General features: G+C 36.5%; 1 protein-coding gene across 2 annotated transcripts in view; it reads left to right on the top strand.

Moving 5' to 3' along the window:
- The window catches only part of LOC139964747 (alanine--tRNA ligase, cytoplasmic-like), a 37,633-nt gene extending 12,570 nt beyond the window's left edge, over positions 1-25,063 (top strand). Inside the window, exons 7-20 of one of the 2 annotated variants that reach the window (XM_071966681.1) lie at positions 2,741-2,849; positions 3,358-3,508; positions 4,992-5,119; positions 5,372-5,522; positions 6,177-6,349; positions 10,471-10,584; positions 10,979-11,116; positions 13,936-14,186; positions 17,940-18,102; positions 20,001-20,201; positions 20,895-20,978; positions 22,737-22,844; positions 23,562-23,728; positions 24,158-25,063. In XM_071966681.1, the coding sequence (XP_071822782.1) occupies positions 2,741-2,849; positions 3,358-3,508; positions 4,992-5,119; positions 5,372-5,522; positions 6,177-6,349; positions 10,471-10,584; positions 10,979-11,116; positions 13,936-14,186; positions 17,940-18,102; positions 20,001-20,201; positions 20,895-20,978; positions 22,737-22,844; positions 23,562-23,711 (1,921 nt within the window). In that variant the 3' untranslated portion in view covers positions 23,712-23,728; positions 24,158-25,063. The remainder of the gene's footprint in view (positions 1-2,740; positions 2,850-3,357; positions 3,509-4,991; positions 5,120-5,371; positions 5,523-6,176; positions 6,350-10,470; positions 10,585-10,978; positions 11,117-13,935; positions 14,187-17,939; positions 18,103-20,000; positions 20,202-20,894; positions 20,979-22,736; positions 22,845-23,561; positions 23,729-24,157) is intronic. The other variant, XM_071966680.1, reaches the window with a different exon arrangement.
- Positions 25,064-25,076: the final 13 nt, after the last annotated feature.

Genomic DNA, 25,076 nt, shown 5'->3' with positions numbered 1-25,076 from the left:
ACAGTTTCTATTTTATAGTTATGTTTTGTTTATTTTTCCTTCTTGATGTCTCTTTTCGCTTGTTAAACGTAATGGTGATTGCGTGTGTTTGCAGGTGTTGTGTGCAAGTGTGTCACTGTGTGTTGTGAAGCATTGGAACAGTAAATAAGTAAAAACAGTTGTTGGTTGGACTCCATACTTGGTGTGTAGAATCACCTTTGTGAATAGAAGACCCAATTGAGTTTTGAATGATAAAAGTCAACAGAAGACACACTCTGAAAACTTTGTTAATAAGGGGTTAATCAACGGTCTAGCGTGTGTTACTCACAGGATTATTGCACGATCGGGGGATAATGCAAGCGATGCACAAGGGCGGAGCCCGAGTGCATCCAGCGATAGCATTAACACCCGGAGTGCATTAATCATGTGAGTAACGCACGCTAGACCGTTGATTAACCCCGTTCATTCATACACTACCATTTGTGTGGGGGAAAAATCATAAAACAAAACATTTTTGGTTACATATAACCAAAGATTTATTAAAGTGATGCCCCGTAATTTTACCGTGCGTTACTCACAGGATTAACCACAGTCAGCTGACCTGAATGGACCAATAGGATTTAGGAATCTTTACTAAGTGTGAATGAACACCTTTTAAAGGAATTTTTTAGTGAAAATGTGATCCAGTCCTTCGGTCATATCATTTTTTGTCTTTGTATAGCCCTATGCCTTGCCCTGTGATGAATGTTAGTTTCTGTGATAGAGTTCTTGAAATGCTGGCCCGTCCTGCCAGCAAACTCAAATCTTACACTGACTTATGTCGAGACATTGGTCAGAATCAATCAGATCTCACTCTAAGCTTGGCCTTGATACAATACACAGGAATGTGTACAGACTTCGCATACGGCTGTGATTCTAGAAATCACTCAAATAACAAAAACGGAACAACATATTATCAAGAAAACCTAGTTAGGGAATTCTGGAACATTTTAACTCTTCAAAAGATTGCTAACTTGCACCTTTACCAAGAAATTTCCATATAAATAGCTACTTTACTTTCAGAAATTGAACTTTCCTGGCAACAGTGTAGCTTACTAATGATAGTGTTCTTGCTGCCCCCGAAACGAAGTGCTGTGATGATATAACAGCAATCATCATTCTTCACTGTTCAAAGTATATTTAGATTAAATTGGTGAGCGGTTCAAAATTCACTTCTCCTGAATCATAGGATGAATAATCCCCGAACTAGGACTGTGGTGATGAAAACATTATGGAGTTTATTTTCATACCCAACTGACTGCCACTGAAAAATTCCTTTTATACTCCAAACTAGCTCGGCAAAATTTTTTGAAGGACCTTCATTATCCAACCTTGCTCTTGTGACCCATGTTCATATTTTCCTAGGACAGCCTCTAGCCATAAATTTACCTAAAATCACTCAAAATATACTAACTGGTAATTATTAATTAAACTATACATGCACTGATTTAACTGCGATTGTTTGCACATTGACTTAAAGTTAGTCAACAACAGCACACACTTTCAATATCTGGGAAACAGATCACTTTGTGACAGGAACAGATACCTTCAGCAACTTTGTTTACTGATCATTTTGGGATTTTCTTTTGGTACCCAGCTCGCTAGCCACTGTAAAAACTTTGCAACCCATTTTTGTGTCAGGACCCATAGTTTGGGATGTGTAGATATGTGATATCTACTTCAGTGAGTACAAGAAGTCTTCTTTTTATCAGCTGAGATCCAGGAAGGTCAAGATACATTTATGAATGAAAAGCATTGGTGATTTTTATACCTTGGATGTAGTTCATTTGAAAGGTTTACATGAAGGTGCTATAATGATACTGATCAATAGTGCTGTGCATTTAAATATAATGTGATATAAATCACTTAACAAGTTGGCTTTCAACAATAACAAGCACTCAGTTTTTACATGAAAACCCTTTCTTTTTTACATCCAAAGCGTCCTGGGAAACCTATGGAGCTTAAAAATTATCAGAAGAGAAAGCATATTAAGTCAGGGTTCTTTAGCTTTACAGAGTTACTTAGCTTTGCAGAGACCCTTGCTTTCAAAGAGTCCCTCATCTTATTTTGGATTTACATGAGAAACCTTACCACACAGTTTCAGACAGAAGCTAAAGACCTAGACAAAGTAATCGTGCATAGTATCTATTATTCTATATCTGTTAGCTCTTAGACTTTTAAGTGGTATTTAAGATATAGAGCAGGGCTTCACAGCCAATTCTACAGACCAGTTACAGTCTAAAAAGTTTTTGAGAAACCTACAATAAAATGAAGTTTTTCAGTACTCTACTACCAGCTGTTCATGCTCTGCTTGGCTGCCTAACCCCAGTTTAAAACACATATAGTATCATGATCTGCCTGCATGTAGGACCACAATGCAGTATTCTCTACATTAAATTATTCATTTCATCATTGACTGACCAATTTGCTGAAATTACACTTCAAACCATGAAAACTACAAAATACTTCAGAACTATGAACATTTGCTCTTTGTTTGATGCAGCATTAAAGTGTTCATTTCACTACATTGTAAAGTCACAGATATTTGTAGTATGGTTTTCAAAAATCATAAAGTGATTAGAATATGACTAAAAGAAAACAAAGCTTGCTCAAAGGAGATTTACCAGCCACTCAATAACACCATAACAAGGCTGTCATTTGTTAAATGATTGTTTTCTTTCAGGGAGAATTTACGATATTTATTATGTTTGTTTATGATTAGGTACATTCTAAAGCGTGTCATAAGACGAGCTCTACGATTTGCTGTTGAAAAGCTGGACTCTCCTCCAGGACTATTGAGTCATTTAGTGCCTGTGGTGGTTGATTCTTTGGTGAGAGTCCATTCTTCTTCTTTCAGATAACATTGTCATTTCTGAGGCTGCTTTAGAGGATTCATGCAAGTTTTTGCACTTAGAAATAAAGTAATGTTGAACTAATCATAACATTATGGATGCTTTCATAACGTTAACAAATGATAGAAAACCTGGAAAATACAAATCACTTCACCGAAGCTAAGTACAGAATCTATCTGATTTACAGGTGGAGAGAAAATGACATTTTAACCTTACCAAAAGCCTCCAAAATATGTTTAACAGTGCCAATATGAGATATGTATATGCTTTGTTGAAGTTTTGTTTTGTATTTTTTATCTATCATAAATACAGAAACCTCTGGACTGTTCTTTTAAGAACTAAGGGTTGCAACGAGGGGGTGGGGATTAGGAATCATGGAACTTTTATCTTTTATCAGTCTCCATACACCCTCCCCCTACTCCTCTACCTTGCTCTAGATGTGATTGTTTGACTAACTTTACCTTCCATGGTCATTTCTCTCTCTCAGGGTATGACATATCCAGAGCTTCAAAGAGATCCCAATAAGATCTGCTATGTTCTGGATCAGGAAGAAAAACAGTTCTCAAAAACCTTAAAAAAAGGTCAAAAGTTTTTACTCAAGACATTTGAGAAGCTTGGTCCTGAAAAAGTTTTACCAGGTATAGTACTTAACTATAAAGTTTTTTGGGTTTCAATGATAAGTGTAACCTATGCAATCATGATGCATTGGGGGTTTGTAACACCATACTTGTAAACATGAAATCTCCAGAAGGGAAGATTGGAATGGTTTCATGCTTTGTAAAGTTATGTCCCATATTAAGAAGAAGCAGCCTGATGTTTTCTGAGAGTGCCAAAGGTCATTTGGGGTCACCAGAGGTCAAAATGTAAAAACCTTGAAACAAAATATCTCAAGACGGTAATCTCCAACAGATCTTATACTTTGCTTGTGGATATCTCGTATTGAGCAGAAGCATGTTTTTTTTGTGGAGGTGAAAGGTCAATAGAGGTGACCAGTTTTCAAATTGTGGAAAACCTTTGTAAACATGTTATGTCCTGAAAGGAAGCTTGGACAAATCTCATATGCTGAGGCTAATGTTGGGAAGACATGTATTATTTTGTTGGAGGTCAAAGGTCATTTGTGGTCTTTGAGTTACTAGAGGTCACCAGAGGTAAAAAGATGATACCTTTTACAAATGGACCTTGTTTCTTGAGGTTTAATCTGACCTTAAGTTGGAACCAATCATTGTTTAGAAGGAATTGCACAGGACAGGACTGGTCAAAGGTGGAATAAAGTTATTAGTAGCAAAAGCATGAATGATCCAAACCTGTGGCTTGCTCACATTGTTGGCTGCTTCTCTCAGCCAGTCTCTTGCACCATCCAACACAGACGTGTTACCTTTATTTACTAATATGAACCTCACTAGATCAATGTGGTGTATCTGGATATTTGACAATTTTGGTCTTGTTTAAGTAATGTGACAGTGGGAAATGGAGCCAAGGTCATTTCAGTTCAAAACAGAGCTAAGCCCTTAGTCTTGTTCCTCTTCCAAAGGAAATGTTGGTAACTGAAGTTTTCATAGTTTGCAATAGGACAAAGTTAAGAAAAGTCTCAGTGTCTAAGATTGGATTATTAACTTTTACAAAGCAGACATCTAACAGAATGAAACATGATAGATGGTACAATTTACTTTGATAAAGTCAATTTACCTACAACATCATTCATGTTGTAGTTTTTATTGGCATGTGACATGCTTACAATGAGTACAACATCCATTTTTGGGGGCCAAAATTTCAGCAGTATCAAGTCAAAATGTAAAAATTTGAATAATTCTGCATTTCAAGAATCTTAACTTGGCCACAATTTATACTTGCATGAATGATTTCTCTAAGAATGGGCAACAAGTTAACAGCTTTTATAGGAGGTCAGATGCTATGTGAGTTCAAAAGAAGTGAACCATGAGAATCTTGTACAAAACTCAATACCTCAAGAAGGGGACTGTTTTCAATTGTCATCTGTAAGAACTGTTTGTATAGGATTGTTGATACTCATAAAACCCATGAAAACTTCAGACATGCTACTTGAATGCTGGTGTTTCAAGGAGCATAGTCACTGACTCTGATTTAATTATTCCTTTCCTTAAGGTGACCTTGCCTGGAAGATGTATGATGGTTTTGGCTTTCCTATTGACTTGACTTCAATGATTGCAGATGAACATGGGGTCAAAATTGACATGGTAGGATTTGAAAGGACAAGGAAAAGGACACACAAGGTATTTATGCCCCTTCTTGTAATGTTCTTATGTTTAGCTAGAGATGATACTTGTTTCTTCAGTCATACACTTTCAGTTTCAAAAATATTGTACTGTTAGTGAAGTTAGTCAAGAATGTACAAGTTGTAAAAATTGGTAGCAGAATTCATACGCTTAATTGGTGCAGGCCAATTAGAAACAATATTGCTTTGTTTCTTAGCTAAGAACAAATACAAATTCATATGGAAACATTTAGTTTTCAATTTATTCCAGATAACATCTCAGGGGGGTATTAAGAACACTGAACAGACATCTTTATTTGCCCTAAAACATGAGGACATAGTATTCCTTCAGAAGTCAGGTGTTACTACAACAAAGGATGACCATAAGTACAACTACTCTACCTCCTCTTCAGGAAAATATGGTAGGTTGAATATCTTGAATAGGAAAGACGTTTTGTAGCAGAGCAGCTCATATTTCAGCAAAGGTACTGGCTATGGACTGCTGGCAGCCTATAACATGATACTACGGTGCTATGGACTGCTGGCAACCTATAACATGATACTATGGTGCTATGGACTGCTGGCAACCTATAACATGATACTATGGTGCTATGGACTGCTGGCAACCTATAACATGATACTATGGTGCTATGGACTGCTGGCAACCTATAACATGATACTATGGTGCTATGGACTGCTGGCAACCTATAACATGATACTATGGTGCTATGGACTGCTGGCAACCTATAACATGATACTATGGTGCTATGGACTGTTGGCAACCTATAACATGATACTATGGTGCTATAGACTGCTGGCAACCTATAACATGATACTATGGTGCTATGGACTGCTGGCAACCTATAACATGATACTATGGTGCTATGGACTGTTGGCAACCTATAACATGATACTATGGTGCTATGGACTGCTGGCAACCTATAACATGATACTATGGTGCTATGGACAGCTGGCAACCTATAACATGATACTATGGTATGTTTCATATATTTTCTCTGCTTTGCTTCTTTTTGTCATAGTTGTACCATTTTTAATTGGATTGTGTCTCTTGACAGATTTTCCTCATTTGAGCGCCAAAATTCTTGCCATAAAAAGCAAAAATGATGGAATCATCCAAAGTGTATCAAGGGGAGAACAGTGTGGGATCATTCTGGATCGTACCAATTATTATGCTGAACAGGGAGGCCAAGAATGGGATGAAGGCTGGCTGCTCAAGGTTGATGAAAAGGTAGGTAACTGTTCAGCTTATGAATGTCAATTTTCCATTAAATATCTAAGTGCACACAATTTTTGGTTATAATGTCCAAGGCTCAGTAACCTTTGCGATGGTGCTTACTTGCCTGTGCATGTGTGGCTAGATTGTAAACATGATATCTTAACAACCGCAAGTTGAATCAAATTCATACATGGTAGGTAGATGTCCCATGATGTTTAGATGTGCCCTAAGAAATGAATGTAGGCCATCATTATTGTGCAGTCTATTGGTCAAAGGTAAAAGATCTTGGAGCTTACAATATGCATCCAGGCCGTCATTTTTGTGCAGTCTATTAATCAATGGTAATAGATCTTGGAGCCTAAGAAATGAATGTAGGCCATCATTATTGTGCAGTCTATTGGTCAATGGTAATAGATCTTGGAGCCTAAGAAATGAGTCCAGGCCATCATTATTGTGCAGTCTATTGGTCAATGGTAATAGATCTTGGAGCTTAAGAAATGAATCCAGGCCATCATTATTGTGCAGTCTATTGGTCAGTGGTAATAGATCTTGGAGCCTAAGAAATGAATCCAGGCCATCATTATTGTGCAGTCTATTGGTCAGTGGTAATAGATCTTGGAGCTTAAGAAATGAATCCAGGCCATCATTATTGTGCAGTCTATTGGTCAATGGTAATAGATCTTGGAGCTTAAGAAATGAATCCAGGCCATCATTATTGTGCAGTCTATTGGTCAATGGTAATAGATCTTGGAGCCTAAGAAATGAATCCAGGCCATCATTATTGTGCAGTCTATTGGTCAATGGTAATAGATCTTGGAGCCTAAGAAATGAATCCAGGCCATCATTATTGTGCAGTCTATTGGTCAATTGTAATAGATCTTGGAGCTTAAGAAATGAATCCAGGCCATCATTATTGTGCAGTCTATTGGTCAATGGTAATAGATCTTGGAGCTTAAGAAATGAATCCAGGCCATCATTATTGTGCAGTCTATTGGTCAATGGTAATAGATCTTGGAGCCTAAGAAATGAATCCAGGCCATCATTATTGTGCAGTCTATTGGTCAATGGTAATAGATCTTGGAGCCTAAGAAATGAATGTAGGCCATCATTATTGTGCAGTCTATTGGTCACTGGTAATAGATCTTGGAGCCTAAGAAATGAATCCCGGCCATCATTATTGTGCAGTCTATTGGTCAATGGTAATAGATCTTGGAGCTTAAGAAACGAATCCAGGCGATTATTATTGTTGTGCAACCTATTGGTCAGTGGTGATAGATCTTGGAGCCTAAGAAATGAATCCAGGCCATCATTATTGTGCAGTCTATTGGTCAATGGTAATAGATCTTGGAGCTTAAGAAATGAATCCAGGCGATTATTATTGTTGTGCAACCTATTGGTCAGTGGTGATAGATCTTAGAGCCTAAGAAATGAATCCAGGCCATCATTATTGTGCAGTCTATTGGTCAATGGTAATAGATCTTGGAGCCTAAGAAATGAATCCAGGCCATCATTATTGTGCAGTCTATTGGTCAATGGTAATAGATCTTGGAGCCTAAGAAATGAATGTAGGCCATCATTATTGTGCAGTCTATTGGTCAATTGTAATAGATCTTGGAGCTTAAGAAATGAATCCAGGCCATCATTATTGTGCAGTCTATTGGTCAATGGTAATAGATCTTGGAGCCTAAGAAATGAATGTAGGCCATCATTATTGTGCAGTCTATTGGTCAATGGTAATAGATCTTGGAGCCTAAGAAATGAATGTAGGCCATCATTATTGTGCAGTCTATTGGTCAATGGTAATAGATCTTGGAGCTTAAGAAATGAATCCAGGCCATCATTATTGTGCAGTCTATTGGTCAATTGTAATAGATCTTGGAGCTTAAGAAATGAATCCAGGCGATTATTATTGTGGTGCAACCTATTGGTCAGTTGTGATACAGATCTTGGAGCTTAAGAAATGAATCCAGGCCATCATTATTGTGCAGTCTATTGGTCAATGGTAATAGATCTTGGAGCCTAAGAAATGAATCCAGGCGATTATTATTGTGGTGCAACCTATTGGTCAGTGGTGATACAGATCTTGGAGCTTAAGAAATGAATGTAGGCCATCATTATTGTGCAGTCTATTGGTCAATGGTAATAGATCTTGGAGCCTAAGAAATGAGTCCAGGCCATCATTATTGTGCAGTCTATTGGTCAATGGTAATAGATCTTGGAGCCTAAGAAATGAATCCAGGCCATCATTATTGTGCAGTCTATTGGTCAATGGTAATAGATCTTGGAGCCTAAGAAATGAGTCCAGGCCATCATTATTGTGCAGTCTATTGGTCAATGGTAATAGATCTTGGAGCTTAAGAAATGAATCCAGGCCATCATTATTGTGCAGTCTATTGGTCAATGGTAATAGATCTTGGAGCCTAAGAAATGAATCCAGGCCATCATTATTGTTCAGTCTATTTGTCAATGGTAATAGATCTTGGAGCTTAAGAAATGAATCCAGGCGATTATTATTGTTGTGCAACCTATTGGTCAGTGGTGATAGATCTTGGAGCCTAAGAAATGAATCCAGGCCATCATTATTGTGCAGTCTATTGGTCAATGGTAATAGATCTTGGAGCTTAAGAAATGAATCCAGGCGATTATTATTGTTGTGCAACCTATTGGTCAGTGGTGATAGATCTTAGAGCCTAAGAAATGAATGCAGGCCATCATTATTGTGCAGTCTATTGGTCAATGGTAATAGATCTTGGAGCCTAAGAAATGAATCCAGGCCATCATTATTGTGCAGTCTATTGGTCAATGGTAATAGATCTTGGAGCTTAAGAAATGAATCCAGGCGATTATTATTGTTGTGCAACCTATTGGTCAGTGGTGATAGATCTTGGAGCCTAAGAAATGAATCCAGGCCATCATTATTGTGCAGTCTATTGGTCAATGGTAATAGATCTTGGAGCTTAAGAAATGAATCCAGGCGATTATTATTGTTGTGCAACCTATTGGTCAGTGGTGATAGATCTTAGAGCCTAAGAAATGAATCCAGGCCATCATTATTGTGCAGTCTATTGGTCAATGGTAATAGATCTTGGAGCCTAAGAAATGAATCCAGGCCATCATTTTTGTGCAGTCTATTGGTCAATGGTAATAGATCTTGGAGCCTAAGAAATGAATGTAGGCCATCATTATTGTGCAGTCTATTGGTCAATTGTAATAGATCTTGGAGCTTAAGAAATGAATCCAGGCCATCATTATTGTGCAGTCTATTGGTCAATTGTAATAGATCTTGGAGCCTAAGAAATGAATGTAGGCCATCATTATTGTGCAGTCTATTGGTCAATGGTAATAGATCTTGGAGCTTAAGAAATGAATCCAGGCCATCATTATTGTGCAGTCTATTGGTCAATGGTAATAGATCTTGGAGCCTAAGAAATGAATGTAGGCCATCATTATTGTGCAGTCTATTGGTCAATGGTAGTAGATCTTGGAGCCTAAGAAATGAATCCAGGCCATCATTATTGTGCAGTCTATTGGTCACTGGTAATAGATCTTGGAGCCTAAGAAATGAATCCAGGCCATCATTATTGTGCAGTCTATTGGTCAATGGTAATATATCTTGGAGCCTAAGAAATGAATCCAGGCGATTATTATTGTTGTGCAACCTATTGGTCAGTGGTGATACAGATCTTGGAGCTTAAGAAATTAATCCCGGCCATCATTATCGTCAAATTATTAATAGGAAATGCAGCAGTGTTTACAAACTGTACAGAACCTCCACTTACGTAGGGAATATATTGATTTTCATAAGGCTTGCTAAATGTGAGGAGTAAGGCAATTGGTCAACTTAATTCCATAGTTCAAGGTCATAAATATATATCTTGGGAATAACAATTTTACATAGAAGTGGTTCCAATGGAATATTCTTTTTCTTATATCAATACTTCCATGTTGATCTTAGGTAAATCCATGTCATTGTGGTTCCACTGTACACTAATTCCAGGTCTCTTCACTTAAAGCTGTCACTTCCTCACCTTTTAATAATCAATTTACTTTTATCAATTGGTCTCATGCACTAAGCTGGTGTTCATAGAATATTTTTGTCATGGTCTTTATTCCCACTTTTTCTTTGCTGTCAGCAAGCTCTTTTTAGTGTAACCCATACCCAGTCCTATGGTGGATATGTCTTACATGTTGGAGAGGCAGAGAATTCACTAAAAGTAGGAATGGAAGTGAAGCTAAACATTGATCAGGTGAGATTGTCAATTAAGCATATCCTGTTTAGTTTAGACATTGAATGAAAAGCTAAAGTGCACATCACTTTCCATTCATTTGACAGACACATGCAAGTGTCTTAGTTATATGAATGCAATCTCAATTCATTTTTTGCATGTGTCCCAAAGTGTTGTATACATCCTCTCTGAAGATTATCACTTTGCAAAATTACCCTAAAAATGTAAAACCTGGTGCAAAAGTCACCTTGAATGTCACCTCTCTCCTTATTCCACCTGCCCACCCCAACCAGAGTATAACCAATTGGTGCGCAAATACTGTCTATTTACTAGAACCATGGTTCTTGCTTACTTTATTGCACCAGTTTATTTCATGAACATGCAGATAAATGTTGCCATATGCCTCTCGTTGTAGGATCGGAGATTGGCTATCATGAAGAACCACACAGCTACTCATATCTTAAACTTTGCATTGAGAGAAATTATTCCAGAGGCAGAACAGAGAGGATCCCTTGTTGCACCTGATAAACTGAGGTTTGATTTTAATGCAAAGGTGAGTTACTCCCATAATAGTGGGAAGAGGCACTGGTGATTGTCAGATTATATATCCAGTGATATTTTAAGTGCTAGCTGGGTGTGTGTACGAGAGCTGGCCTGTCAGTGTATTGTATTAACCCAGATCAGTTCAGAAATTCACTGATCTTATTGAGTGCAGATGGAGGCACTTGATACCACTTACTAAAATACTGCAAAAGAGACTGCATTTTAAGCTACTTCATACTTAAAAAAGTATGTTATAGTTAATACAGGTGCATTTTAAGTTGTTTTCTATGATTTGATATGAAAATCTTCTGTAAGTACAAATACAGAGTACAACTACATAATTTCAATACAGAGTACAAATACATAATTTCAATACAGAGCACAAATGCAGAAGTTCAATACAGAGTACAAATACAGAATTTCAATACAGTGCACAAATACATAATTTCAATACAGTGCACAAACACAGAATTTCAATACAGAGTACAAATACATAATTTCAATACAGAGTACAAATACATAATTTCAATACAGAGCACAAATACAGAATTTCAATACAGTGCACAAATACATAATTTCAATACAGAGCACAAATACATAATTTCAATACAGAGTACAAACACAGAATTTCAATACAGAGCACAAATGCAGAATTTCAATACAGAGCACAAATACAGAATTTCAATACAGAGCACAAATGGTCGGATCTGTCATTTCAGGTTGGAATATCGGTAGACAACTTTGGATTTTAGAAGAAGTGATAACATGTAAATCCAGTGTAATGAACAACAATGAGAGAACTCCATTTTATTCAACAAGCATCAAAAGTCAACTGCTACCCCCTGCCCCCCCCCCCCACCTGCTTCCATGTACTAAACCATCTTGGCACAGAATGTTTGGGATAACATGCATTAAACTTTGTACTTCAGTTAACAGTAAGATGATCACTTGTGCACACACAGTTTTTGTGATGCAAGAAATACCTATTACCACAAATGCATCTTCTAACCTAATTAATCTCAGTCTTTGTTCTTAGTCTTGTACAAATATCTGGAACCATTTCCTCTGTTGGGCAATAAACAATGATAATTTTATCTTCTCTGAGTACACTACGAATAAATGGTATTGTAGATTTCTTAATGACAACATTCACCACATATTAAAGATGTCCAAGTGACAACATTCACCACATAAGTAGATGTCCAAGTGACAACATTCACCACATATTAGAGATGTCCAAGTGACAACATTCACCACATAAGTAGATGTCCGAGTGACAACATTCACCACATAAGTAGAAGTCCAAGTGACAACATTCACCACATATTATAAATGTCCAAGAGATAACATTCACCACATAAGTAGATGTCCAAGTGACAACATTCACCACATATTAAAGATGTCCAAGTGACAACATTCACCACATATTAAAGATGTCCAAGTGACAACATTCACCACATATTAGAGATGTCCAAGTGACAACATTCACCACATAAGTAGATGTCCAAGTGACAACATTCACCACATAAGTAGATGTCCAAGTGACAATATTCACCACATATTAAAGATGTCCAAGTGACAACATTCACCACATAAGTAGATGTCCAAGTGACAACATTCACCACATATTAGAGATGTCCAAGTGACAACATTCACCACATAAGTAGATGTCCAAGTGACAACATTCACCACATAAGTACATGTCCAAGTGACAATATTCACCACATATTAAAGATGTCCAAGTGACAACATTCACCACATAAGTAGATGTCCAAGTGACAACATTCACCACATAAGTAGATGTCCAAGTGACAACATTCACCACATATTAAAGATGTCCAAGTGACAACATTCACCACATAAGTAGATGTCCAAGTGACAACATTCACCACATATTATAAATGTCCAAGTGACAACATTCACCACATAAGTAGATGTCCAAGTGACAACATTCACCACATAAGTAGATGTCCAAGTGACAACATTCACCACATATTATAGATGTCCAAGTGACAACATTCACTACATAAGTAGATGTCCAAGTGACAACATTCACCACATATTATAAATGTCCAAGTGACAACATTCACTACATATTATAAATGTCCAAGTGACAATATTCACCACATATTATAAATGTCCAAGAGACAACATTCACCACATAAGTAGATGTCCAAGTGACAATATTCACCACATATTATAGATGTCCAAGTGACAACATTCACCACATAAATACATGTCCAAGTGACAACATTCACCACATATTAAAGATGTCCAAGTGACAACATTCACCACATATTAAAGATGTCCAAGTGACAACATTCACCACATATTAGAGATGTCCAAGTGACAACATTCACCACATAAGTAGATGTCCAAGTGACAACATTCACCACATAAGTAGATGTCCAAGTGACAATATTCACCACATATTAAAGATGTCCAAGTGACAACATTCACCACATAAGTAGATGTCCAAGTGACAACATTCACAACATATTATAGATGTCCAAGTGACAATATTCACCACATAAGTAGATGTCCAAGTGACAACATTCACCACATATTAGAGATGTCCAAGTGACAACATTCACCACATAAGTAGATGTCCAAGTGACAACATTCACCACATATTAAAGATGTCCAAGTGACAACATTCACCACATATTAAAGATGTCCAAGTGACAACATTCACCACATAAGTACATGTCCAAGTGACAACATTCACCACATAGTTTAGATATCCAAGTGACAACTTTCACTATATTTAGCAAATAAATCTTGTAGTGTAATCAAAAACTCATTTTTGTACTTGTTTTATCCTCCTAGGGACCCTTGTCAAGAGATGAGGTTGCACAACTGACAAGTATGTGTAATGATATAATCCAAAGTGATCTTGAAGTTTTTCAGGAGAGCCTTCCATTGAGTAAAGCTCAATCGATTCCTGGAGTACGTGCAATGTTCCAACAAGCTGGGCATGATCCTGTGTACCTTGTTTCTATCGGCCAGAGTCTGCAGCAATCTGGAAATTTGCCAGAAGTAGATGGAAGAATTGGCTCTGTTGAGTTTTGTGGTGGAACGTGAGTACTTGCTTCAGTGAATAAATTCAAGTCATACACCGATGAGGATTCATATTTTGTTACTTGCCTTAGACAGGCAAGTAGCCTATGCGGTCAAGTTGGTGTGTGTGTGTGTGTTTGATTTGGGCTCCTAAACACATTACCTCAAAAAGTGCTTAGAGTTTGAATTTCATATTTAGCATGTAGATACACCTTATGGAATTGAATAACCCTTTTGTTTTGCATGGAGGTTGATGGTTATTTGAGTTCAGGAGAGGTGAAAGCTTGTTAACCTGGTAAACACAATAACACAAGAAGTACAGCTGTGTATCTTCCTTGATGAGTACAAGAAGCATATTGAAAATTGGTTGAGGTCAAAGGTGTTTGAGGTAATCATAGTTCAAAGTCTGTAAAAAGCATGAGAACTCTGACAGCCAGACTTGTATAAACTTCATACTTAGTATGTGGGTACAATTTAGTGTCTACAAGATCCTTTTGTGGCTTGTGTAGGACAAAGGTCATCTGAGATCAGAAATGAAACACTGAAAACCTTAGCAACATGATAAGTCAAAAAGTGGGATGAATGTAATACTTGGTATGTGGATATACATCAGTGAGTGCAAAAACAATATCATTTGTTGTTCAGGTCAAAGGTCATATTGAAGTCAATAGATGTCCTAAGTCCTCCAATCATGTAAATATGATAACTCCAAATTCTAAGCTTGGAATAAGTTTATACTTGGTACTTGGTCCATCTTGGAGAATGCAATAATTTATTGTTTTCTATGGAGATTTGAGGTCAAAAGGTGAACATCTGAAAGCCTTTTAAATGCAATCACTCCAAAAGTAAGAGTTGGATGAGTATCTTATTTGATATGTGCATCGACCTTCATGAATGCAACAATTCTCTTGTTTTCTGTAGAGGTGATTCAAGTGATTTGATGTCAATATATATGTAAGAGAGTAAAGACCAACATTTAAGGGGTCCCAAATCCAACTCAAGTGTAATGAACAAAGTTTCCATTTGAGAGGTATCACTAATGGAGCAATGTTTCTATTAGTCACTTGACAGAGTCGTTCATCCCAAAGATTTCTATCAAATATTATAGCAAAGGATGATACCTGTTTTTGTGTCTCCTTTAAAAAAGACAATTTCTTGAGACTGGAATGAGTTTGATGACCGATTTATGTGGTATTGGGTCTGCCAGTGTTTCAGAGGAAATTTCTTTGGTGCACCCAGTTTAATCAAGTTCGCACATTGTCATATTTAGTTTCTGGATTTGGTTGCCAGCTTTTGTAATCATACCAAACAAACCAAGGTTATTCTACAGTAACGTTAGAATTGATGTTACTTTGAAACCTCAATTTGTCAATGTTAGAAAATAGTACTAAATATCCTTCTTAACATTTGATGCAAACACTCTGCTGTATGTAAAGATGTTCAATCTCCTGGGAATGAAATGGGGAGTGAAAAGTAAGTGAAAGGAATAAAAGTTTCTCAGTGAGTTAACTTGTTGTTGTTTTATTTGTTTACTCTGCCTGGTTATAAAGTTTTAGGATCTAATCCTATTTATATACAAAATTTACTAGATTCTCTGCTAAGAGCTGTGTTAACTACTCAGTCTGTGTAAATTGTGCTATGGTACAATTTTAATAAAATTAATAAATTCAGTTAGTTTTTCCTTTACATAAAAAAAAAGGAACTTAATCATGTGACTACTTGAAGTTTCCTCACTTAGAAAAATGTTACTCCTCCTTGGAACCCATGTTTTAATTTCCCATTTCATTCCTAGGAATTTCTCTCCCACCTAGTTCAACTTATTTGCACTCATTAAACTGACCCTAAGAGATAGGAGGTCACTTTAAAGGAAATGGATGTATCGTTGTAAATACTGGACTGGTTAAACTAGACCTTTTCATTCAGTATTTGTCTTATTTATTAATGCTTGTTTACCTTTTTCTAACTGATTACTAGGTTAGTACCCCATTGTCACTCTGGTCCTTCTAAAATGAATTATATTGCAAGATCTTTTAAACTAATATGCCCAATGCAGTAGGATGACCAATGTTATTCACAAATGTATGGTCATTCAGAAACCCAATCTCGGCAACTTCAGCGTGTACAGAATATGAAGGCACGCATAATTACCATGACATCCAAATTTGATAATATCACCGCAATTGTACAACAATTTCACAGGCTTCTTAGAAAAGCTTGATTCCATCACAAACTCCTGCTCCTCACCTTTAAGACACTTCATGGCTTGTCTGCTTGCTACATGAACCAAATGCTTAGTGAACACCATCCAATAAGACCTTTACAATCTCAACATACCGTGATATTGATTGTTCCATGCATCAGAACATCATATGGCAGTAAACATTATTCCTGGGCTACCCCTCACTTGTGGAACAAGCTTCCAACAACAATCTATACTACCAATTTGCTGAAAGCTTTTAAACAAACTATCAGGACACATCTTACCCTGCATTTCTTAGGTACTTGATCCAGCTTTATGTTGTCTATTTCTACTTCTTTTGTAAGTGCTTGTTTGTTTTGTATTGAGCACTTAAAATATTTGGTGTAATAATAATAATTGGTTGTCTCTTCCAACCTAACCCTTCAGATGAGCTCCCTTTCAACATCAAAGCATTATAGATAGCCTTTTGTACCATGTGACAAACTTTGTGAGAATCCAGTGACAAGTCTTTGAGCAGTAGTGTTTTGAACAAAATGGTACATTTTGACAAATCATGCCCAGCTCTTGACCACATATTTCCTTTGATATAATACTTTTTCCAAGCCATTATTTTACTTTAAAATGTGTTACAATACATAACTTAGTTTGAAAGACATATATCCACATGTAACTAGCCTTATGTTTGGTGACAAACTAGACAGAGTTTACACCCCGCCTCATAAGGCACCTTCCCCCCCCCCCACCGCACCCTATATACCTATGTAATCAATCAAAATGACCACCTTTCGCACAAATCCAGTACTGAAAATCATTCAGCAGTTGAGCAATATTGTCTTCTCTTTAATTTCCTTTATCTTTGACCTGACACATTTTTGGAAGATACCTGACACAGAAATTTGGTGCAAATCCATTCAGTAAGTTAGGAGATACCCACACATACCAGCTCACCCACACATACATACACCTCATATATGACGTTGTACCACTAAGGTAGCCTCCCCACCCCCCCCCCCCCCCGTTCCCGTACAGGCTACTGAAACATTTAGTTCACTGAATCTCCTGGAAATAGGATCATGTAAGAGTAATGAAACACAAAAGCTGGTTTATTTGTAACAACCAGTACTTTTGAAAAGTAGAAATAATACATTACATGCTCAGCCACATAATAAAAATAATCTGCTCTTTAGCAAAGATAACTGAGTCAATGATTAGAACAAAAACTTGTTCATATGGGAAAGCTGGCCCTTCTCATGGAATTTTAAGTTTATTCATAGGAATTTTTTATCCCTGTGACTGAACACTCTTGTATGTATTGGGATGTTGAAGTATCCTTCCTTACAAGCCCATCTTCACCTACTCCCCACCCCCTCTCCCAAGTACTCCCCACTCCCACGTACTCCCCAACCCCCTCCAACACATCTTGCACTAGTTTGTTTACTGAGTATGTATAGTATATTTGTAATTATTCATATTTTACTATAGTCCCATGTAAAGTGGTTTAGATATTCTTTTATGTAAAGCACTATATCCATCTTTATGTTATCATTATTTCTCTATTGATATTTTGTTTTAGGCATGTTATCAACTCAAGACACATAGGCCAAATGGTTATTTCTTCTCAAAAGTTGGCAAGTGGAGGAATTCGAAGGTTGACTGCCCTAACTGGAGAAGCTGCTGAAGTGGTCCAAAGGAAAGCTGATGCTCTGAGTGAACAGGTTGTGTTTAACAACAATCAAGTAAGAATCATGAAAATCTTTGAAGGTTTCCACTTTAATAGTTGCAGTGAGTCAATTTGCCCATAAAGAAATAGTTTCATGCATTGATATTTTGTTACATTGCTTTGTATAATACAGGTTAGGGATCTCATTTAAGTTTTTAGATATTGCTTAAAACATATTATTCCCCCCCCCCACCCCTCCCTGAATATTTAGCTTGCTGCACTGTTCAAGAAGAAATAAGAAGACAAACGAAAGAAATACCACCAGAAATGATGGCTCTCCCTCATGTAAATCAATATCACACTGCACTGTTCAATGATTAGCTAAGAGAAGTACCACCAGGAATGATGGCTCTCACTCATGTAAATCAATATCTCACTGCACTGTTCAATGATTAGCTAAGAGAAGTACCACCAGGAATGATGGCTCTCACTCATGTAAATCGATATCTCACTGCACTGTTCAATGATTAGCTAAGAGAAGTACCACCAGAAATGATGGCTCTCACTCATGTAAATCAATATCTCACTGCACTGTTCAATGAGTAGCTAAGAGAAGTACCATCAGAAATGATGGCTCTCACTCATGTAAATCAATATCTCACTGCACTGTTCAATGATTAGCTAAGAGAAGTACCACCAGAAATGATGGCTCTCACTCATGTAAATCAATATCACACTGCACTGTTCAATGATTAGCTAAGAGAAGTACCACCAGGAATGATGGCTCTCACTCATGTAAATCAATATCTCACTGCACTGTTCAATGATTAGCTAAGAGAAGTACCACCAGGAATGATGGCTCTCACTCATGTAAATCGATATCTCACTGCACTGTTCAATGATTAGCTAAGAGAAGTACCACCAGAAATGATGGCTCTCACTCATGTAAATCAATATCTCACTGCACTGTTCAATGATTAGCTAAGAGAAGTACCACCAGAAATGATGGCTCTCACTCATGTAAATCAATATCTCACTGCACTGTTCAATGATTAGCTAAGAGAAGTACCACCAGAAATGATCGCTCTCACTCATGTAAATCAATATCTCACTGCACTGTTCAATGATTAGCTAAGAGAAGTACCACCAGAAATGATGGCTCTCACTCATGTAAATCAATATCTTACTGCACTGTTCAATGATTAGCTAAGAGAAGTACCACCAGAAATGATGGCTCTCACTCATGTAAATCAATATCTTACTGCACTGTTCAATGATTAGCTAAGAGAAGTACCACCAGAAATGATGGCTCTCACTCATGTAAATCAATATCTTACTGCACTGTTCAATGATTAGCTAAGAGAAGTACCACCAGAAATGATGGCTCTCACTCATGTAAATCAATATCTCACTGCACTGTTCAATGATTAGCTAAGAGAAGTACCACCAGAAATGATGGCTCTCACTCATGTAAATCAATATCTTACTGCACTGTTCAATGATTAGCTAAGAGAAGTACCACCAGAAATGATGGCTCTCACTCATGTAAATCAATATCATACTGCACTGTTCAATGGTTAGCTAAGAGAAGTACCACCAGAAATGATGGCTCTCACTCATGTAAATCAATATCTCACTGCACTGTTCAATGATTAGCTAAGAGAAGTACCACCAGAAATGATGGCTCTCACTCATGTAAATCAATATCTCACTGCACTGTTCAATGATTAGCTAAGAGAAGTACCACCAGAAATGATGGCTCTCACTCATGTAAATCAATATCATACTGCACTGTTCAATGATTAGCTAAGAGAAGTACCACCAGGAATGGTGGCTCTCCCTCATGTAAATCAATATCATACTGCACTGTTCCATGACCACTTAAAGGAAGTACCACTAGAAATGATTGTTCTCACTTGTGTTAATAAATGACATGTTTCTTATTTTGTGTTTTTTTTTGTTGGTTTTTATCAGGTTGAAGACTTTCTACAAAGTTTGACTTGTGAAGACATTGCTATGACCACCTTGCAGAAGGCGCTGTACAATCTAGAATCAGAAGTAGATAACGTCCCTTTTGATATTATTCACAAGGAACAAGTGAAAAATAAAATAACTGCCTTACGTGAACGATTGAAAAAGCATGAAAGGAAGATGAAGAAAGTAACCATATTTAAGGTAATTTTTTACACAAAGAAACAAGTTTTAGGGTATTACTTCTTACTGCTGTAGTTTTCAAAGTTACTTGTTCAGCTAGCTTCTTAGATGGGATGTAAAGATATATTTTCTCTTGCTCTTAACATTGCTTATTGTTCACATAACTGCCTTCATACTCTGCCCCATTCACCCTTCACCATCCTTTTACAGACAAGCAACATAAACAAAATCATAACACTTTAAACTGTTAAGTCTATTAAATCAAGTTGTGACAAATGCTTTTGTTAGGTTGTGCATCTTGCATCATTACACACTGCTTCAGTTTGATTTCACAAGTAAATATGCCTTCAAAGGGATTTGAAGTGAAATTCAGTTTATATTCTATGCCAATAATGTTCACCCTAGTTTGTAAAGTTAATTTATTCATAAAAAAAGAGTAACCAGTCACATGACATGCTGTCAGAAGTCCATAAATAGTCATAAACTGTAAGCACCTTATGTACATGCATGTAGCTATGAACCTGCATGTAGCCACAGCTATGTACATGCAGGTAGCCACAACTATGTACCTGCAGGTAGCTTTTGGTACATGCAGGTTATCTTAGCTACCTGCATGTAGCTGATTTGCTTCCAATCTCAATTTTCTACATTCCACCCAAGGAAAAGCATGCTATTTTTCCTGTGTGATAGTGTTTTTGTGTTTTTTTTTTTCAGATTATACAGGAAGTTTCTTCTCATCCAGATTTCTTAAAGCATTCAAGAATAGTAAAACTTTTACCTGATGGCCTAGAACCAAGGGTGAGTCTTTCTTATAAACTGCCATATTTGTAATATGCCAAGGTGACAAGTGTTCCTCAGAGAGAAGGCAATACTTTCTTCCAACCATTTTGGAAGGACAGCATAAATAGCCCAGCACACAAAGTGCATGCAAACTTCCCTCTTTTAAAATTTAAAAGCCGTAGGTCAAGTGTTGATCAACAGTTTCTGATTTCTGCTTTAATATCACTAATACAAAGATATTTTATATGAGTGACAAATCCATGATGTGAATATAAAGAAGGCAGTATTTCATAGAGTGCATAAAATAAACTAGCTGGGTTTAGGTACTAGTCTTCCTGATATCCTGCCAAGTCACAAGTTTTATGTTGTTTATAGTAAAACAACGATGTTGTTCATATTCAAAGTAAAACAAGAGACCCTGATGCAGATTTCATATTTGGTCACCTAAAACTCCAAACATTAACTACAGTTCAGGATTAAAGCTTTCTTTTTCTTGATTTGCTATAAGGAATCAATGGGATGGTGACGGCATGTGTGTGACACACAATAACTGAAAACCTATATGTTATGTAAACTTCATACAAGGATTTGGATACATATTATTGAATAAAAGAGCCCTATTGTTTTCTTCAGAGGTTAATGGTCATTTGAAGTCAACAGCAGTCATAGTCTTGTAGAAAAAACTGCCTCAAAAGGTAAAACTTAGATGAACTGTATCGCTGGAATGTTGCTCCACCTTACCTGATTACAGTATCCCTATTGTTTTCTGTGGAGGTGAAAGGTCATTTGAAGTCAACAGAGGCAAAAGGCTGAAAGACTGTCAAAGGATTGGTTCAGTTGTCATACATATTGGTGTTATATGAAAGAGGACAATAAAAGAAACACAATGGTGAAAAAACTGTTCAAATATCTTTTTCGGTTAAAGAGATATTGAAGTGTAAAGTATTACCAGATTGTGTAGAAACTGCTGAAATATGACTAGCTGTGATGTCACATCCTCAAATTCCTGAAAAGTCAGTTTTTTTCTCTAAATATTTTGTGAGAATTTCATGACTTTCAACCAAATAATATGTCAGGAGATCTCATATTTGTCAAAGGAAGTATTTGAGATTAAACATCTGAAGAATTTTTGATTATATTATTTTCAAATGTGTTAAGAAATGTAAATAATTTTTAAAGAAATATATTCACAAATGTTACGGAAGTGAGGATGTGACATCACACCCTCACAGTTAGTCTTTCTACACCAGTCGTTTTCAAAGAAATTTTGATATCTTCAAAGTGGCATATCTCCTTAACAGAGCATGCTATCATGGTAGTTTCTTCACTGTTCTTTTTGTCTTTTTGTGCTCTTTCATACAAAATAGACATTTCAAACACCTGAACCAATCCTTTAACATGATGACTCAAATTAAAAATTGAATCTTTTAAAAATTATCATTTCAATTTGTTAAGGATTATTTTGATTCCTCATTTCACCAGCATTTATGGCATTCCAAACATTAAGGCAGACAATGGCGTACTGCAGGTGCTATTAATATGATTATTTTGGTTTTAGTTAGTACCCAGTATGCAACAAATGTTGTTTGATGTTTTTGTACAAACTGTCAGATGAATGTGCTCAATCTAAGCAAATCACTCAAAGATTAAAGTTCCAAGAGTAAAGTTACTTTACACAAACTAATCTAATTTCAGTATAATTAGCCACTATAACCACCATTTCAACCACTTTCACACATAAACCACTTTTGTCATTTTGTCTCTTCATTTGTGCAGGATCTGAGGAGTATTGGAACCCAGTGTCAACGAAACAAACTAACCTCATCTTTATTGCTCATCAGTAGGAAAGGAGACAAGGTTCATGCTCATTGCATCTCCTCAAGGGTAATGGAAAAAAAGCAAACCTACAATTAGTATTAGAGCTGTGATGTGGTTGGGGTGAAGGTTAAAAAGTCATATTTGGCCACCAGAGGTTAAATTGTGAAAATATTAAAAATTTCTGTATCTGACAACTGTTACTTGGACCAAAATTTGACATGCATAGTAGACTGAGTTGAAATGTTACAGTTTTGGGGGGATGGTCAAAGGTCACTTGATGTCAACAAACCTGATGTCATATGCGACATCCCTTATTACGAGTGTGCAAAACTGTTGGTTTGATGGGAATCATAAGTTTTATTATGTGGCATCACTATTATTATATTGTGAAACTCATTTTGACAGGATGCAAGGTTCTTTCATGTGAAAATCCCTATTGTGAGAGTGTGAAACTGTTGTTATGATAGGGTACAAGGTTATTTTATGTGAATATCCCTATTATGAGTGTGTGAAACTGTTGTTATGATGGGGTACAAGGCTATTTCATGTGAATATCCCTATTATGTGTGCCTCAAAATGTTATGATGGGGTACAAGGTTCTTCCATGTGAAAATCCCTATTATGAGAGCGTGAAACTGTTGTTATGATAGGGTACAAGGTTATTTCATGTGAAAATCAACATTTAAAGCATGATCCATCTTTTTTATTCTTTAAATTTCTAATAATACCTTTAATCCAAGGTAACATTTCAAAATGAAAACTGAGGATATATTTATCTTTTAGGAGATGGTTGATGATGGATTTTCTGCCATTATGTGGGCTCAACGGGCAGCAGAACTTTTCGGAGGAACCTGTAGTGGCAATGAGCATTTGGCAACTATAACAGGTCATTACGAGAAGAACTTAGAAGATGCTGTGAAGTATTTGTCGTAAGGCATATCATTGATGAGGTAACATAGAAGATGTTTGTCTTGTAAATAGATCTTGCACACCGAAATGTTCACAACAATTAAAAATAGGTTATGAATTGTTTGATATTTGAATGGTATGGTATTTCCTTGTTTAATTTCATGCAAAGAGCTAAATAAACATACTCTGAACAACATGTTTGGATGGTCTCTTTCTTGCACTTAGCCAAGTCGGTTTCTGCCCTTGGTTTGAGAAATTTATTTTTCAACAATTGTAATCTGTTTGTCCTCCATTGAATATATATACAAACCTGTCTGTTCAATTTATAAAAAGGAAGATAATAGACAAATTCAAGTTATGTAATGTGGTTCAATAACCTGTGAGGATTTTGAAGATTTGAACCTCCAGCAGGTACCCACTAATAAATGTTGGCATCCTAACTAAACATTGCCATCTTCCTAACCTTACAGAATATTATGGACATGACAGTACCGATCAGGTCCATGGAACCACCAGACAAAAGATTGCCAAGACATCACCAGGATCATTAACATGGCACCATCAGCCAGGTAGCATGTAACGAATGGTCAGATCTCATCTATTGAAGTTGTATGCAATCCCATCATGATGGAAGATTCACAGAGTATCAGAACAGGAGAATTAAATGGCATGTCCAGCATAGTGTGGTACCTTCAGAAATATCAGGGCTTGGACAATGTCTTGAATTTTTTCCCCTTGTTTCTGCAACCGTTTTCTCATTTCCTGCAATTTTCTCTCATTTTTGCAATCACTAATCCCCCCCCCCCCCATTCCGCAGAAAAAAGCAGGGGATCACCCCCCCACCGGCTGACAGAATATTTAAATCCTAGTGCACAGTACATAAATATACAATGGTCAGTGCACAGCAACTAATACCACCATCGATCAACTAGGCAATGAATTGCATTATATACATATGTATACATACCCTTGGGTTGATTCAATTGTTAGACTACAAAGCACAGAAATAATAAATTGGCGGCTCTGAAAATGAACCATTTAAAGTTCCAATTGATCTGGTAATTTCCACAAGTTTGAAGTAATATTATTTGATTTTTTGGTATCAGAGTTGTGACAAATATAACTAATTTCAACAAATGAAAGGTTTTATTTTTGTATCATTTACACTAGCACCATATGTATAAACATGTATACCATTAAAAACAATTTAAATGCATAAAAACAGAGATAAATGAAATGTTTTATTTTGTATCATTTACTTGAGCACCATATGTATATATATATATATATATATATATATATATGTATATCATAATTAACCATGATTTAAATGCTTAACAAACACAGAGATAAATGAAATGTTTTATTTTGTATCATTTACATGAGCAC

This window comes from Apostichopus japonicus, chromosome 23 (genome assembly GCF_037975245.1).
Source record: "Apostichopus japonicus isolate 1M-3 chromosome 23, ASM3797524v1, whole genome shotgun sequence".
NCBI classification, from domain to species: Eukaryota; Metazoa; Echinodermata; class Holothuroidea; order Aspidochirotida; family Stichopodidae; genus Apostichopus; species Apostichopus japonicus.
Note: the sequence above shows the minus strand (reverse complement) of the source record. Positions and strands in the feature narration are given on the sequence as shown.